The 11,803-nt window shown below is 39.0% G+C and overlaps 1 protein-coding gene and 2 non-coding genes across 3 annotated transcripts; 2 read left to right on the top strand and 1 right to left on the bottom strand.

The window, feature by feature from the left end:
• Window positions 1–2,081: 2,081 nt before the first annotated feature.
• Window positions 2,082–2,155, top strand: TRNAI-AAU. Its single transcript has one exon. It is a non-coding gene; the product is annotated as a tRNA-Ile (tRNA).
• Window positions 2,156–2,265: 110 nt separating this feature from the next.
• On the top strand, window positions 2,266–2,339 carry TRNAI-AAU. Its single transcript has one exon. It is a non-coding gene; the product is annotated as a tRNA-Ile (tRNA).
• Window positions 2,340–5,196: 2,857 nt separating this feature from the next.
• LOC123445091 (rhodanese-like domain-containing protein 4A, chloroplastic) lies at window positions 5,197–9,504 on the bottom strand. The gene is made up of 6 exons (XM_045122021.1): window positions 8,786–9,504; window positions 7,606–7,708; window positions 7,263–7,514; window positions 6,634–6,828; window positions 5,990–6,187; window positions 5,197–5,549 (listed from the first exon to the last, which is right to left on the bottom strand). The coding sequence occupies exons 1-6, from the start codon at window positions 9,430–9,432 to the stop codon at window positions 5,496–5,498; spliced, it is 1,449 nt and encodes a 482-aa protein (XP_044977956.1). The 5' UTR covers window positions 9,433–9,504; the 3' UTR covers window positions 5,197–5,495.
• Between the last annotated feature and the right edge of the window lie 2,299 nt (window positions 9,505–11,803).

Below are 11,803 nucleotides of genomic sequence, written 5' to 3'. Positions count from 1 at the left end.
TAGCAATTTATCCCTGATCTTCGAGTTTATTTGCCCATGAACGTGAACTTATTCACCAATAATAACATGCAATAGTTTCAATCACTAAAACTTATCTACCCAAATATGTATCTTTCAGCCGAGGTTTAGATTCTTATGGAAATCAAGCTTGTTTCAGTAAAATTCCTACGCCCCATAGAATCAAGCATGGAAAAACCATCACCAGTAAAGAAGCTTAACTGTGCAGCTTACATTGAGCTTCCAACTTCGACCACTGGTAGCTACAGAGTAACTACAAAACAAGCTAGCACACTGTCCAATCAACATGCAAACTCACTCCACCGCACAAATAGGATCCCATGCCCCAAAGCCGGCCGCCGAAGGCCTTGCCCCTGCGAGTAGCTGCATCCCATCCCGCCCACCACCGCATCCAACCTCCATTGCCTTGTGGAGGCGTGGTGAAGGCCATGGTGGAGCCACCCCCGTTTCTTCCTGCACTGCAATTAATCATATAAAAGGTGTGTAGTTCCTGTCCTTCATCATCTTTCCTTCTCTTACCTCATGAGCAACCATGATTGACGCCTAGAATAGGGGCAGAGCATAGAGCGCGGCGGCCACGACCAAAGCCTTCACGCCCGTCTCGTCGTAACCCTCGGCCGGATCCGGCGCTCACTTATTCTGACGCTGCCCCGCCTCCCTTGCGTCCTCCTCTTCCTCTTGGCCGTTTGTCCGTGGCGGCGAGGAGAGTGTTGAGCAGCCCATCACGGTCGTTGGCGCGGGCCCGAAGAACGGCGGCCTGGGCCTCGACGTCGGCGAACCACGCGCGAAGGACTCGGGTGGCGCGGGGGAGAAGGTAGGCCGGGGTGCGGGAAGGACGGGATGAGGACCAGCGGCGGATCCAGATGGGTTTTTTTTTGAATCAATCCAGATGGGGTTGGGAGGTGCGGTCGCTCGACTCGAGCGTGGGGCAGAAATACGAAACTTTATTTTCACTTATTTACTGGAGTGTGGGTTGATTACTGAAAACGACAGGGGCTTTTGTGCAAAAATGCCACGACGGACGACCAGAAACCCAAATTGCTTTATTATTATAGCAAAATGACCCGTGTGTTGCAACGGGAGAAAAACAATTATAATCTCCTATAATGCTGATCATATTATGTCTTTTAATTTTTTGGACATTTCTTGAAATGCATGAAGATTTTTTGAATTAGCAAACATTTTTTTCAATTGCACTCAAAAAATAACACACAAACGTTTTTTCAAAATCATGGACTTTTATTGTTTTCACCAACATTGTTCTCAAAATTATGAACATTTTTCTGAATATGCGAATATTTTTACATAAATCTTGAGCATTTTTTGAATTCACAAGCATTTTATATTTTCTTCAAACTTTTATTTCAAATTTCCCAGTTTTATAAATTGCAAAATTTTATCAAAGTTCTAAATTATTTAAACTAAAAAATGGAACATAAAAATAAAAATAAAAAATGAGACTAAAAACAGAGGCACGAGCTGTTTTTAAGATTTTTACATGGACTTTTGTTTAAAATTGTTGACTTTTTTATTTTATGGACATTTTCTCAAAGTTTAAACATTTTTTATATGCAAACATTTTTCAAAACTCCTGAGTAGTTTTTGAATTCTAAAAAAAATGTTTTTTTAATATTTTATTTCGAAATTCTCAGTTTCTTAAAATTGAGAAAAGTTGTTTGAAGTTCTAAATTATTTAATGTAGAAAAAACAAAATGGAACTGAAAAGAGAAGTAAAAAAACTAAACTAAAAAACAGGCGTCCACGCATGGGCCGGCCCAAACAGGTATGCTGCATTTTTTTTCAAAAACCAGAGCGTAATATAGGAGGTGCCTACATGTGCCGCCCAATTCAAAGATTTTTCTGTTTGAAACGTTTTTCATGACTTATAGGTTCCATTGGTGGGTAATTTTAGTCAACTTTAAGGATAATTTGGATGACGTACGAAAGAAGCACTATTTGTTTTATTAGTAGGTATAGGAAGAGATAAATAAATACGGAAGCTATTACGTACGGATTGCTATTTTACTTAATTATTAATTTGTTTAATACATAATTATTAAATTGGCCTATTAGCTCAGCTGGTTAGAGCGTGGTCCTAATAAGGCCAAGGTCGCAGGTTCGAGACCTGCATGGGCCAATGCAGTTTTAATATTTCGTTTTGTTTCCCCGGAACGGGGTTTCACGTGGAAAAAGGGAGTTATTATTACGTTGAAATTAAATAAAGTGATTAATAAAACATGTCAAGTTGGCCCATTATCTCAGTTGGTTAGAGCGTGGTGCTAATAACGCCAAGGTCGCAGGTTCGAGACCTGCATGGGCCATTTTTTTTTACCCGAAACCTCAAATAATATTCTCGAGAAAAAAACATGTCTTTCATCTTTAAATAAGATCTTTCCTTTTGTTTACCAGTTTGCTTTTCACTACCACTTATTCACTTTTTTGTTTGCGAAGATTATTCACTTTTATTTACCAACATGTTGCACAGTCAACATCATTTCCCCTATAACAAGAAAAATCTTACTTTCCTGCGGAAAAAAATAAAGAAAAATCTTACTAATACACGCAAACTTCCCCTCAAAATCATTTTCAAGACCGATTATTCACTTTTAGTATTTACCAACATGTGCCATTTTTTTTTCACCCGAAACCTCAAATAATATTCTCGAGAAAAAAACATGTCTTTCATCTTTAAATAAGATCTTTCCTTTTGTTTACCAGTTTGCTTTTCACTACCACTTATTCACTTTTTTGTTTGCGAAGATTATTCACTTTTATTTACCAACATGTTGCACAGTCAACATCATTTCCCCTATAACAAGAAAAATCTTACTTTCCTGCGGAAAAAAATAAAGAAAAATCTTACTAATACACGCAAACTTCCCCTCAAAATCATTTTCAAGACCGATTATTCACTTTTAGTATTTACCAACATGTGCCATTTTTTTTTCACCCGAAACCTCAAATAATATTCTCGAGAAAAAAACATGTCTTTCATCTTTAAATAAGTTCTTTCCTTTTGTTTACCAGTTTGCTTTTCACTACCACTTATTCACTTTTTTGTTTGCGAAGATTATTCACTTTTATTTACCAACATGTTGCACAGTCAACATCATTTCCCCTATAACAAGAAAAATCTTACTTTCCTGCGGAAAAAAATAAAGAAAAATCTTACTAATACACGCAAACTTCCCCTCAAAATCATTTTCAAGACCGATTATTCACTTTTAGTATTTACCAACATGTGCCATTTTTTTTTCACCCGAAACCTCAAATAATATTCTCGAGAAAAAAACATGTCTTTCATCTTTAAATAAGTTCTTTCCTTTTGTTTACCAGTTTGCTTTTCACTACCACTTATTCACTTTTTTGTTTGCGAAGATTATTCACTTTTATTTACCAACATGTTGCACAGTCAACATCATTTCCCCTATAACAAGAAAAATCTTACTTTCCTGCGGAAAAAAATAAAGAAAAATCTTACTAATACACGCAAACTTCCCCTCAAAATCATTTTCAAGACCGATTATTCACTTTTAGTATTTACCAACATGTGCCATTTTTTTTTCACCCGAAACCTCAAATAATATTCTCGAGAAAAAAACATGTCTTTCATCTTTAAATAAGTTCTTTCCTTTTGTTTACCAGTTTGCTTTTCACTACCACTTATTCACTTTTTTGTTTGCGAAGATTATTCACTTTTATTTACCAACATGTTGCACAGTCAACATCATTTCCCCTATAACAAGAAAAATCTTACTTTCCTGCGGAAAAAAATAAAGAAAAATCTTACTAATACACGCAAACTTCCCCTCAAAATCATTTTCAAGACCGATTATTCACTTTTAGTATTTACCAACATGTGCCATTTTTTTTTCACCCGAAACCTCAAATAATATTCTCGAGAAAAAAACATGTCTTTCATCTTTAAATAAGTTCTTTCCTTTTGTTTACCAGTTTGCTTTTCACTACCACTTATTCACTTTTTTGTTTGCGAAGATTATTCACTTTTATTTACCAACATGTTGCACAGTCAACATCATTTCCCCTATAACAAGAAAAATCTTACTTTCCTGCGGAAAAAAATAAAGAAAAATCTTACTAATACACGCAAACTTCCCCTCAAAATCATTTTCAAGACCGATTATTCACTTTTAGTATTTACCAACATGTGCCATTTTTTTTTCACCCGAAACCTCAAATAATATTCTCGAGAAAAAAACATGTCTTTCATCTTTAAATAAGTTCTTTCCTTTTGTTTACCAGTTTGCTTTTCACTACCACTTATTCACTTTTTTGTTTGCGAAGATTATTCACTTTTATTTACCAACATGTTGCACAGTCAACATCATTTCCCCTATAACAAGAAAAATCTTACTTTCCTGCGGAAAAAAATAAAGAAAAATCTTACTAATACACGCAAACTTCCCCTCAAAATCATTTTCAAGACCGATTATTCACTTTTAGTATTTACCAACATGTGCCATTTTTTTTTCACCCGAAACCTCAAATAATATTCTCGAGAAAAAAACATGTCTTTCATCTTTAAATAAGTTCTTTCCTTTTGTTTACCAGTTTGCTTTTCACTACCACTTATTCACTTTTTTGTTTGCGAAGATTATTCACTTTTATTTACCAACATGTTGCACAGTCAACATCATTTCCCCTATAACAAGAAAAATCTTACTTTCCTGCGGAAAAAAATAAAGAAAAATCTTACTAATACACGCAAACTTCCCCTCAAAATCATTTTCAAGACCGATTATTCACTTTTAGTATTTACCAACATGTTGCACAGTCAAAATGATTGCCCCAATGCATGACAAAAAAGAAAATTCTTACTAATACGAGCAAACTTCCCCTCAAAAACAAATACCCCGAGGTGTCTTGGGCAATCTTCTTCCTTCCTATTGGACCGATGACTCATCGACACAGTTGCCTCTCCACCGCCAAAGCCATCCAGTTGTCGACCGACGAAAAATTGTTAAGCAGTCCTCAAAAAGAAACCGTCGAACATGAAGGAGGCTGGATGACCAAACTGCAAAAGGATCATTTTATCCCAAACTCCGGACGGCCTGTTGTTCTTGGCCTGTTGCTAACAGACAGGTCCAAAATGATTTTGATTTTCAGCAGAGGAGACCCTGTTAGCAGGCTGAGATCCATGCAGCACTACCATGCCAATACAATGTTAATACGATATGCTCGCAGTCTGGTAGTGCAACATTCACTTCAATGTACAGACAATAAGAACGGCAATCTGGGAAGAAGTTTGAAATTTACATAGAATGTAAGAATTCACCATGCTATAACATAAAATAGTTCATGGTAGCAGCAACGGTCCTCTGTGTCACGATCCGTTCAATCGCCTCTATATCCATGGATTCAAGTATAATAACAAAATGGTTATTTGGCAAAAGGCTGACTCTGACTTCGTTAAGTCTTCGGTGTCCTATTGCCCTATATATCCATCATTGCTTCCTCTACCTCCCTGGCTTGGATGGCGTCGGAGACGATGGCGGCTTCAAGTCAGGGTACTGCATGATAAATTCAATGTGCGTAAATGGGTTAGTACATGATCATGAACTGAAACAGAAGCCTATATGCATTGGACATTGAACAATTTAGGTAGGAAAACATTTGAGCTTGAGCAATGACCGTCTGTAAGTGTTTATTCTCCTGCTAGTATAGAACATAGCGCCTGCCATTGTTTTCAGGAACTGACTATCTAACAAAGGCTTTACAAGGCAATACCATGTCCAGAAACAGTAATCTAGTGTATCGGCAGTAAATGCAAAGAGAATCCTGTAATGGAGTTAACTGTAAGTATGACAGCATGCAATCCGTCCAGTCTGCATGTTGTTACTATTTTTTGAACAATATTTTAACTCCTGTTCACTAAATATAAGTTTGATGAAAATCAAATATAGATCCTTCTGAATTACTCTATGAAGATAGGAACGCAATGTAGTCATACATTTGCATATGGCGATAATGGTCTCCTTGTTGAATGCTTCGTCGTTGAAGTACTTCCATTTGGTTCTACCTGAACATCGTTGGTTGCATTGCTTGTATTGACCGAAGAACTGTCAGGAGAAGTTAACAGTTGTCCATTCCCATCTGGCCTCCCTGGCTTGGATGGCGTCGGAGACGATGGTGGTTTCAAGTCAGGGTACTGCATAATTCATTCATTGTGTGTAAACAGATTATGATATAATCATAAATATCTCAAACATAAGCCTAAAATGCGTTGGACACTGAACCACTTAGGTATGAAAACATTTAAGCAGGTCAGTCTGTCAACTGTTAGTCTCCTGCTAGTACAGAGCATGGCGCCCTCAATTGTTTTCGGGAATTAAGTGTCTAGCTAAGACATGCATAAGGCTTTACAAGGCTATGCTATGTCCAGAAACAGAATTCTAGTATATCATCAGTAAATACAAGGATGATTCTGTAATGGAGTTAACTAATTATGACGGCACGCAGTCAGGCCGGTCTGAATGTTGTTACTATTTTGAAAACAACATTTTAACTGCCGTTGACTAGATAGAAATTTGATGAAAATCAAATCTAGACCCCATCGAATTACTGTATGGACGTAGGAAGGCAATGGTATCATACATTTGCATATGGTGATAATGGTCTCCTTGGATGCTTAGTGACTAAAGTACTTGCATTCGGCTCTTCACGACCATCCTTTGTTGCATTGCTTGTATTGACTAAAGAACTGCCAGTAGAAGTTAGTAATTCTTCTTTTCCCTCTGCCCTCCCTGGCTTGGATGGCGTCGGAGATGATGGCGGTTTCAAGTCAGGGTACTGCATAATAAATTCAAGGTGTGTTTAGATTACAACATGATCCAAAAAAATAAAATCAAACAGAAACCTAAAATGTATTGTTGAACAACTTAGGCATGAAAATATTTGAGCAGGGCAGTTATAACTGTTTATTACCTGCTAGGACAGAGCATAGTGCCTGCCATTGTTTTCAGGAATTAACTGTCTAACTGAGACATGCATATCCAGAAACAGAACTATAGTATATCAGCAGTAAATACAATGAGAGTTCAGTTAACTGTAAGTATGATAGCGCGCAGTGAGAAGTTATAACTATAGTATATTAACTGTCTGAATGTTGTTACTATTTTGAAAAGAACATTATAACTGCCGTTGACTAGATAGAAGTTTGATGAAAATCAAATTTAGAGCCTGCTGAATTACTGTATGGAGGTAGGAAGGCAATGGGGTCATACATTAGCATATGGTGATAATGGTCTCCTTGGATGCTTCGCGGCTAAAACACTTCCATTCGGTTCTTCATGACCATCCTTAGTTCCATTGCTTGTATTGACTAAAGTGCTGTTAGGAGAAGTCAACAGTTCCCCATTCCCCTCTGGCTGATCACCTGTTCCTTCAGTGCTCACATCAGTGTGCGTTAAAGTTTTGCTCTTCTTTTCCCGTGGAAAAACGTGGACAGATGGTGGAAGATAGTTTTCTTGAATTGCCTATGAAAATAGCTAATATCAGTGCTAAAACAACAATGTACGTGTCTTTTTTAACTGCCGTTATTACTTAAAACTCGGTGTCATAACTAACCTGCCAACCATCTGGGCCTCTCAGTCCCCCTTTGATTGCATATGCCTCTTTGAAACCATTGTTGAACAGGAGCTCAGCCACTTTCATTGAATTACCATCAAAGCTACCTTACACAACATAAACTTAAGTTGGTAAAAGATTGCAGCATGATAAAGTTCAAAGAGATATATAAGAGTTGAAGCAGAGTTGCTTTGGCATGATGAAAAGTATACAGCAACATCAGTACATTCAGTGCCAATGCAAAACTGCCACAATCTGGATTCTGAATTCACATGGCATCCAGCTTTAGCAGTCTGGTACATGCACTAGAACATGAACATAACATTTTCTATCTATCTATTTATTTATCTATTTGTCGAGTCTAGACAATTATTTAGAATAGGGACTCGTGGGATGCAAAAGAGGCTTATCTTGTATTAACTCCGTCCCAAATTACTTGTCTCAGATTTGTCTAGATATGGATGTACATGTCTAGATACATCCATATCTAGACAAATCTAAGACAAGTAATTCAAGACGGATGGAGAACTTATTTCATTGTGGCAGAACGAGTAACATAACTGACTAATTGCTTATCTGACTATTTTGAACTGTCAATGCGGCAGTTTGATCTGTCCTAATTCTAGGCCGAGGGTCTTTTCCTTTTTTCAGGGAGAAAATCTGTGCTAATTTCAAATAGTCCCAAATTATTCAGATTATGCTCAAAATTGAGAAAAGGCAATGTTTTTGAAACATGGCTATGCTATTTGCTTGCACCGTCAGCTTGATGCGAAAGCAGTTCTCAGTTGTAAGTAAGACGATACTAAATTAGTCCGCCTCAATTTTGAACATAGCGAGAGAAAACTGGTCTTAACTTGATTTTCACACTCGGCCGATTCTCGCTCAACCACTAAACTATCAGCCCATCCAAATAATCGCCTAGGGTCTATTTTTTATTCCACGAATTTTGCATGGAAATAGTTTGATTTCGTTGTTTAACTACACCTGCACCGAACTTCCAATTTCCAAGTTGTGTTACTTGTGTACACTAGTAGTCTGCTGTATAAAAAGACATGTAGCACTATGCACGTTAATCGAATGAATTCTAGGATCTGATGCCAGACCTATTCGATCAATAGATACACATGGCTAAGCATTCAGCACTGCAGGTACGTCAATCGAGGTTCCAAGGAGCACTCACTTGTCAAGGACGCATACGACGGTGTTGGCCGGGTCCGGGAACCTGGCGAGCACCTCCCCGAGGAACCCCTTCTCGTCCTCCTCGTCGAACTCCACCTGCACGGCGCTCTTCTCGACGAGCCTGAGGTTGGGCGGCGCCATGAACCGCACGCTGTTGCCCCGCCTGATGTCGAGCAGCCGCGCCTCCGGCACGTCCCGGAGCTTGCGGAAGGCGTCGAGGGCGCCCACGGCCTTGTACTTCCTGAAGTAGTCCTGCGCCAGCGGGACGAGCACCAGCCAGACGAACACCACCCCGGCCACGAAGAAGGGGTTCCGGTTGTTGAAGTCGTCGATGGCCAGCACGATGGACTCGAGGCTCACCTTGCTCCCGCCGCCGCCGCCGTCGGCCTCGGCCGCGAGGGCCGGGAGCGGCCAGGCCGCCGGGAGGAGGAGCAGCAGCTCGCCCCGCCAGGGCGCCGCCGCATTCCGCGCCAAGATTCGCGCGGCGGGGGAGGGGGCCATGCAGGAGCTGGCGGTCCTACTCCTGGCCGCATTGGGCGGCGGGAGTTGGCTCCTGCGAGGGTTCCGCGGGGGCGTGAGGAGGGTTGGGAGGTGGGAGGTGGAGGTTTGGAGGAGGGAGCAGTGCTGCTGGAGGCGGAGGAGCGCCATGCCGTGCAAGGATAGAAGGAGGTGGAGCTCTCCGCGCCCCGGGATTTCTCTATCCGATCGCTCGGCCTTTTCCACTTCAGAAAATGGATTATACAGTACGTACAATTTACAAAACGATACTGCAAGGAAGAAAAGAAAAAGGAGGAGAGGAGAGGAGATTGCCGAATTTGGCCCATATGTCTGTTCCATACGGGCTGAAGAGCGCGATTGAATTGGGCCCAGGTCTACTGGGAGTCTTCAGCTGGCGCATCTATGTCTCGCTTGACGCGAAATGTAGGGCAGCCTCACGACCAGAGGTGCGAGAGCTATAACTCGCTTATAATGAGACAGAAGGAGTTCTTGCCTCAAGCATCCACAGTAACAGGTACAGGCTTCAAAGAAATAGAGAAGAATAAGGGAGCACCCATTAATTGATCCGGGATCTCATGGATGTTCCGTACCGCTGCAAGTCAGTAAGTCATTGTTGGGTTCGTGGTAAAATGGTAGGGTGCGATCAACTTCAGGGGAATGAGTCAGTTTTTCACTGGTTTTCTGGGTTCTTTTCCTTGTTTTCTCACCAGTTGTCTTGGTTTCTTTCTCTGTTTTCATGAGATTTTTATTTCGTTCCTTTTTTCCTTGTTTTCTTTAATTTTATTTGTTTTTCACGTTTTGAATAGCTTCCGCCCCTTCAGTTTTCTTTCTTTCCTTCTTTCTTTTCTCGTTTTTCATCAACTCTCTCGTTTTTCACTGTTTATATATACACATTTTTGTTATATAGTACTATATAATACATCTTTCTAATAAATATTACAAAACAAACAAGATTAGCATATTTAATGCATGGTTAATATTTTTATACACATTTAACATATTTCAAATGGTTTAACACTTTCCAAATAGAAATTTAACAAATACATGGTCAACATTTCTTATATACACATTTAGCAATTTTCAAATACTTGGTTAAAGTTTTTCAAATACAAGTTTAACATTTTTTATTATACGTTCAACATTTTTAAAGCTTGATTATCCTTTTTAAAATATAATTTTACATTTTCTAAGACATGGTCGACATGTTTTCTATGCACATTTAACATTTTTCAAATACAAGTTTAATATTTTTAATACATGTTCACCATGTTTTAAAGCTTGATTAATTTTTTTAAATATGATATTAAATTTCATAAGACATGGTCAACATGTTTTATATGCACATTTCATATTTTTCAAATACTTGATTAAAATTTTCTAAATACGTGTTTAACTTTCGTTCAAATGCATGGATTAAAAAAATGAAATAGATGTTCAAACTTTTTCAGGAATATTTTATATTTATACATATATATTTATGTATACATGAGGAATTTTTTTCTATACATTTAACACTTTTCAAATGCCAGTTATTAAAATTTTCAATATGTGTATGTTAACGATTCTTTGTAATATATTTATTTAGAAAATTTGGAAATATAAACGAAAATAAGAAAAAATACAAAAAATGAGGCCGTGGCCTCCCGCGCACCCGGACAGGCCCATCTTGCACGAGGCGATGCGAGGCTTGACCAGGTCTCGCTAAGACACAGGGACGGCCAGCCCGAGGGAGCGCGCAGACTGGACCGGCCTAGCTCGTGAAGACCACAACCTCATTTTCTGTCTTTATTTCACCTTTTCTTTTCTTTTTCACAATTTTCACTTTTATTTAGAATTATTAATATTATAAATATGTATAATCTAGCATTGAAAAAATGTGAAATATGTACTGAACGACAAATTTTAACATGGCGCAGTTGTTGCAAGAGGATTTTGGTTAAGGTAAACAAAAGCTGCAACGAGATACTGGGTCAATATTTTTTACGGGGAGAGAGAGGGTTAATTCTCCATGTAAGAAAAGAAAAGGAAAGAGATAGATTAAGCGGACTGACTTGTGCCGGCGCGTCGCCCAAAATTTTCGGCCGGTTGCGCACGAGCTGCCAGATCGAACCCTGTTTGACCGTCAGATCGAACCATGCAGTAAAAATCACTGATGGTAGCAAAAACAAGTAGCGATGTAGCAAACATCGACCACAGATGCAATAGAAATGTGGTTGTAGCAAAAATATTAACGTGGTTGTACCAAAAATAACAACGCTGATAGTGCGTGGTAGCAAAACAAAATGTGGGTTGTAGCAAAAAACAGACGTCATTGTAGCAAGAAATCAACACCGACATGGTTATAGCAAAATGAGATACAGATTGTAGCATCACAAACGGTGCTTGTAATAGGGAAGTGCTAGTCGGAGCAGCGTCGTCGTTTTCAAACTGTCGACATCGGTGGTGCGTTGTAGCAAAACAAAGTGCCGATTGTAAGAAAAGCTGGCATGGTTGTAGTAAAAAAATCGAAGCCGGCTTGTAG

Source organism: Hordeum vulgare, chromosome 3H (genome assembly GCF_904849725.1).
Source record: "Hordeum vulgare subsp. vulgare chromosome 3H, MorexV3_pseudomolecules_assembly, whole genome shotgun sequence".
In the NCBI taxonomy this organism is placed as follows: Eukaryota; Viridiplantae; Streptophyta; class Magnoliopsida; order Poales; family Poaceae; genus Hordeum; species Hordeum vulgare.
This window is presented reverse-complemented; position numbering and strand designations above follow the sequence as displayed.

Coding starts and splice junctions, on each gene's coding strand:
- LOC123445091 (XM_045122021.1), bottom strand. CDS start 9,432: ATGGCGCTCCTCCGCCTCCAGCAGCACTGCTCCCTCCTCCAAACCTCC. Junction 7,709..8,785: donor GTCGTATGCGTCCTTGACAA/GTGAGTGCTCCT, acceptor TGTGTAAGGTAG/CTTTGATGGTAATTCAATGA. Junction 5,550..5,989: donor CATTATCGCCATATGCAAAT/GTATGACTACAT, acceptor TTTATCATGCAG/TACCCTGACTTGAAGCCGCC.